General features: G+C 44.1%; 1 protein-coding gene across 1 annotated transcript in view; it reads right to left on the reverse strand.

Moving 5' to 3' along the window:
• The window catches only part of SMPDL3A (sphingomyelin phosphodiesterase acid like 3A), a 34,815-nt gene extending 30,693 nt beyond the window's left edge, over positions 1-4,122 (reverse strand). The window contains exon 1 of the mRNA XM_018565776.1: positions 3,909-4,122. Coding sequence (XP_018421278.1) covers positions 3,909-4,005 — 97 coding nt within the window. The 5' untranslated portion in view covers positions 4,006-4,122. The remainder of the gene's footprint in view (positions 1-3,908) is intronic.
• Positions 4,123-5,879: the final 1,757 nt, after the last annotated feature.

Raw genomic sequence — 5,879 nt, forward strand, 5'->3', positions numbered from 1 at the left:
GGGGGGGGGGGCAGTCAGGGCCGCCGTCTGGGGGGTACGGCTGATACTGATGTAAGGGGCCCGGGCACCTTACATGGGTATCGACCGTACAAGTGACAGGCCAGGAGGTGGAGGCGGCCGTGCCCCCGCAGCACCGGAGGAGACCGGGGCCCGCACGCTCCAGATTCTCACCTGGGATGATCCGTGCGGGCCTCCGGTGTCTCCAGGGGGTCTCCACTGTACATTAAATTTTTAAAGATGGCCGCCGCGAGTAGTATCTTTAAACCTGGCAAGCACCCATATCTCATTTAATATTTTGCCGAACAGGCAATATATTGAATGAAGATCATTCCCTGGTGGTCCAGTGGAGAATCAGTATGATCTGCATCTCTTGCTGATGCAGATCATACTGATCGCTCCCTCGTGGTTCCGCCGCTGACTATCAGGAAGCGATTAGTATGGTCTGCATCAGCCAGAGTGCAGATCACACTGATCCTTCACTGGACCCAGGGATGCAGCCCCCCTTCCTGCAAAACAGGTAAGCAGGAGAGGGGGACATTTTTTAAATAACTATTTGAATTGTTAATGAGTTTTAATGAGTGTGTGTCATTTTTTTTTTTTTTTAATGAAGCTATATTTGTGTTTTTTAATGAGCGTGTGGCTGTGTGTGTTTTTTTAATTAGCGTGTGGATGTGTGTGTTTTTTAATGAGCGTGTGCATGTGTGTGTTTTTTAATGAGCGCGTGGATGTGTGTGTTTTTTTAATGAGTGTGTGTATATGCGTGTTTCATTACGCGTGTGTGGGTTTTTTTGTTTGTTTTTTTAACCACTTCCCACGGGTTCACATAAATGTACGTCCTACGCTGGAAGTGGTTATACCAAGAACACGGCTGCTCCTGAAGGCTGGGTTCACACCTGGGCATACGGAATATGCGCGTGTGCCGCACGTTTTACCGCGATTTGCATGAAAAGAAACGCGCATCAAATGTGCGTTTCCAAGGGCTATCCGGCTGTATCCTAATGGATATGCGCGTCAAATACGCCCCAAAGAAGCTCCTATACTTCTCTGGGCGTAGGGCGTTTTACAGCGCGTTCCTACGCGTTGTAAAACGCCCAGATGGCAACCATGCCCATAGGCAATTATTGGTTTTCACATGTTGAGCGTTTTACAGCGCTGTAAAACGCCCAGGTGTGAACCAGGCCGAAGCCCCTCGTGTGAGCCAAGGCCGTGTGTGGAGGGTCTCCCCTGACAGATCGGAGGAGAGATCAGTGGCTTCTAGCTGTGGATCTCTCCTCCGATCACTGGACCCGGAAGTGATGTGCATTACATCACTACCGGAGTCAAGGCCGGCCAAGCGTTGTGGGAGGAGTGCCCTGTGTTTGAGGGGTTTTTTTGGAGGGGGGCCCAAAAAAAAATCTTGCACCAGGGCCCTTTGTTCCTTAGGTCTGCCACTGGTCACAGGCTTCTAAGAGCTTGATTGTATATATTTTTTTTTATAAATAGTGTATATTCCCATGAGGGAAAGGCTCAATGCAATTTCCAGGTACTTACATTGTGGTCTAGGTTGTAATAGGATTAAAATGATTCGGCACTGCCTAACATATGCATTTAGGCCACTGTTTATGATGTTAATGGTATGCAGCTTCCTAACAGCACATTAGATAAGAATGTCATAAATCTTGTAGTGTAAATCGCAATGCAGATATATAGGTTGTTTAACAACAATTGGAATTACCATGCAACATTTCTAAATAAAGTACTTAAACTCCTGTAAACTCACACTTCTTGATTACTTAAAGTGACATTAAATCCTCAGATTTTTTAACATAAACCAATACTGTAATGTGTGCCTTACTGTAATCCATGGTAGTTTCCCTTCTCTTTGCTGCTCTTCCTTTTAAATCTGTATCTGTTCTCATGCTCTGCAGAACTTCTGTTTTGCAGCAGACTGCCTTGTCTCAGGAATGGATACACGTGTCTGTGTATACGTTTCTATAGGCTTGTAACCTGAGCCAGCACTACAGGAAGAGGCCCTGAGCTGAAAAGGGAAGTTCTCACCAAGCAATGAGGATTTAAAAGGAAAGGCAGCAAAGAGAAGATAAACAACCATGGATTACAGTAAGGCACACATTACACTATTGGTTTATGTTAAAAAATCTGAGGGTTTAATGTCACTTTAAATAGAGGCGTTATTTACAGGGTTATTCAAAAAAGGGTGAAGAGTTTGGAGAAGGCAGGAGAAGTGAACAATCTAGGGAAGCGAGCGGCAGAGACAGAACTAAGTAATAACCTTTTTGATAACTTTTTTTTTATTTTGGTATGTTTTTGCATATATCTACTGCTTGCTAGAGAGAGTTTAATTATACTTTAACAAGCCTAAGCAGTACACCTTAGGGCACATTCACTTTGCCAATATGGGCCATACGCCTCCAAGAATCAGCATTTCTCTGAGGCAAGGATGCATAGGTTTGAGCAATAAGCCGTGGACAGCAGTCTGCACAAGTCAATGACAGTCTGACGGACACTGTGGCTGTTCATGTGTAATTGCACATCTGAGCCATGGAAATGCTGTTACATGTGATGGCTGATTGCACACACCGGTGAATTCCAACCACAGAGAAACACTGATTCTTGACCGCATACAGCCGTGTGAATGGGCCCTTATTGGAAAAGAAGACACAAAAGCGACATTATTTAGATGTCCAGCACAAACGGAAAATTAAGACTGCACTGCATGCATTAAACATCTGTGTATGTGTACTTGCGTTGGCTGAGGAGCAGCATCGCAGCAGTGGGCCACCAGAAAAGTAATATGAGCGGTTGCCAAACTTCTGCTCTCCAGCTGTTGTGGAACTACAACTCCCATGAGGCATTGCTAAACTCTTACAGCCACAGGCATAACCTCCAGAGGTGGATGAATGATGGTAATTGCAGTTTCACCACAGCTTGCCCACCCCTTGTATAGAGCCTCTTCTTTGCGCAGGTACTTGTTGTTTTGACCCTGAAGTAGCAGGGTCACTTTAATGATGTTTCCCTGGTTTTGTTCATATTAAAACAAGTTAAAGCTCCATTAACACATAGAGGTTTGAAATTCAGTGCAGTTTTCCACGCATTCGTCTGCGTGGCACGAAAACACACACATTTTAACATACGCACGGATTCTGCATGTTTGTGGCCACTTCTAAACCCAAAATTAGCAGACATTTTAGCACGATGCGCACTTTCGTGCCGCGCGGACATCGCGCAGGTGTAAACAAGGTACATTGGAATGTATTGGTATTTATGTTTTGCGTTAATGTGTGAACGGAACCCTACTGTGTAATCCCCAGTCAAACTAGCTAATGTACAGCCTCAGTCCCTGAGATTTTACTGCTCCACAGACATCTTGCAGAATGTGTAACCACTTTGGACTTACTACCGTGAAAACTGCTCCCTGCTACATAAGAGAACTTGCAAGACAAGAAATACGGTAACTTCAATTGCTGACTTGTTATAAAAGGCTCTGGGGCACGTTCCCTCCTCTCACCATGTTTGTGTTTATCAATTAATCATGTATGCTATAGTTTTGCAATTCTTTATCCTGTGTACTTTACGCTGCTATAAATATTTACCATGGGTAAATTCTACACACAACAAATCCTGTACTTTAATGTTACACTTCTGAAGGAACTACTGCTCAGGCTTTATTGTTTACATTTTTTAGATCATATAACAAACTAAAGATAAATAAAAAAAAATACTAATTGTAAGAGAACGATCACTAAAAAATGGCTTTACGTACAAGTAAAATGTAATGTTGTATATAAATACCATATCACATGCTTTCTTGCAGTGTGTAGTTAAGTGATCACGAGCTGTTTGTGTCTGTTGAGTTTCATGGTTAGTATCTCATGTTACTGTAGGCTATTGTGTGCCAGATATGCACTGACCTGTAACCCCCTGTTGTCTGTCACTCCATGGGGACACTGGAAGAGATGCAGTCAACAGAGGAGCCATAAGGCACAGCCAGAAACCGAGAGCACCCATGTTCTTGTGCTGCAGATCTGTACGATCAAAAGGAATCTATACAAGACTTGCTCAGAAAACTTCCTTGTTTACACAATGTGCCGTGTAAGTTCCTGAGTTGCAGAAAATTAACCAGTGCATGTAAGGAAGAAAAAGCCAGATAATTACTCAGCATAACTTGAGTTTATGCCCAAGGGAAGTACTGGGGTCAATGTAGTTTACATAATTCAATTTACATAAATGTAATTTGCATAACACCAGGCACAGGGATTTTTGTAAATGATGAAGTGTCAAGAAATGCTCTGCTAAGTTTTAATAAACGTCCCAATCACTACACGGTGCTTTAAAAGAGAAGTAAAGCCAAAACCTTTTGGGGGGCTTTACTTTCCTTTTGAGTCACAGAAGTACATTTACTAAGATACTCCTGTGACCCAAAGACAGCACATAGCGGACTACTGCTCACTATATGCTGACAGCGCAGCCGGGAAGAATCCCGACAATATTGTCAGGATCCTGATTGACAGCTGCCTGATTGACAGCTGACTCTGCCTCTCTAGATCCAGAGCCAGTGGCCCCCTCCCCAGTGTGTCCCTCCAATGTGTGTTGGAGGAACAGAGAGGGAAGGGGAGAATGCCTGCAGGAAGGAGACTGTGAGCTGAGCGATCAGCAGTCACACAATCGCTCAGCTCTCAATCTACAGAGTTGGCGCATAACAGATGCAGTATCCCACACTGGCTCTGAGTATATTTTACTCTCCCAATACGGCCCTTTAAAATCAGCACTTTTCTTTCTGCTAGATAGTGCAGCCCCCTATGTACATCCAGCGTGCTACAGATACAGGTCTCATAGGCTGCAGCATTAGAGTACTTTTTCCATCCCCCTCTTCCCTTGGCCAATCAAAGAATGTCTATTCTGCGAACCATGCAAGGTGCACAGAGTGTTGGTGCCGTTTGCAGTGGTAGTAGTTTTAACATTGCTGGTAACCCTGTCAGTGCTCGTCTTGGTATTTCCACTGGTATTGATGTTTTAACTAATTCTGTTAATTCTTCTGGTTCATCTATTGCGGTTAACCTGTCCATACTAATCATATCTACTCTGCTGGTATTCTTTCAGGTAATTCTGTTTATTCGTCTGTTCATCTGGTTAAACTGGTTTTTGTTGGTGTGTCAACAGCTGCTATAATTTATATCAAATGGCTAGCAGAAGTGGAAGGAGCTGATAGTGGTGGCAGGATAATACATCTTGAGGTGCTAGATTCCAAGCAAAAATTTTGTAGTAAGCATCAGCTGGATGGATGTGTAATCATTGCTGATCCAGGACTAGTTCATTTTTATAAAAGTGAACCGGCCCACTGTGTCAGTGGACAGGTGGATTCATCTATTACAAAACTGCCCATTGTGCTGGATGGCCTCTCTGACAGCACACTGTCCTCATTGCAAACCAAGCAGTCCCATCATGTTCTGAGCAAGCACCAGCCCCAACCTAGTCACCCAAATGTCCATTGGGTCCTCAGTTTAAAAGTTGTCTGCATCCAACCTGGATCCCAGGTCATATGGTCTAGATGCTGCCTGTGACTGCTGTCAGCAGCCAGGCCTGTAGGCTATGATTTTAAAAACAATTTGAAAGTATTGCTGAGGCAGGCACCACCACAACTGCTCCTTCTTTCACCAATCTGAGGATTGGAGCTACATGGGCCAATAAAATGATTCCTGACACTCTCTGGAAAGGTGACCAAGAGGTTCCCCTGCTGCATTTCTTCCAAGTGAATGGGCAATCTCTTTTATGGCCTGAAGTCTAGGGTCCTTGCCTCAGTATGAATGAGCCCATTCTCTACAAATTGCCCTCAGCAAAGCACAATGTCCTCAATGATCTCAACCCACCCAAGTACAACTGTT

The sequence above is a fragment of the Nanorana parkeri genome, unplaced genomic scaffold (genome assembly GCF_000935625.1).
Source record: "Nanorana parkeri isolate BGI_ZX_2015 unplaced genomic scaffold, ASM93562v1 scaffold886, whole genome shotgun sequence".
Taxonomy (NCBI): Eukaryota; Metazoa; Chordata; class Amphibia; order Anura; family Dicroglossidae; genus Nanorana; species Nanorana parkeri.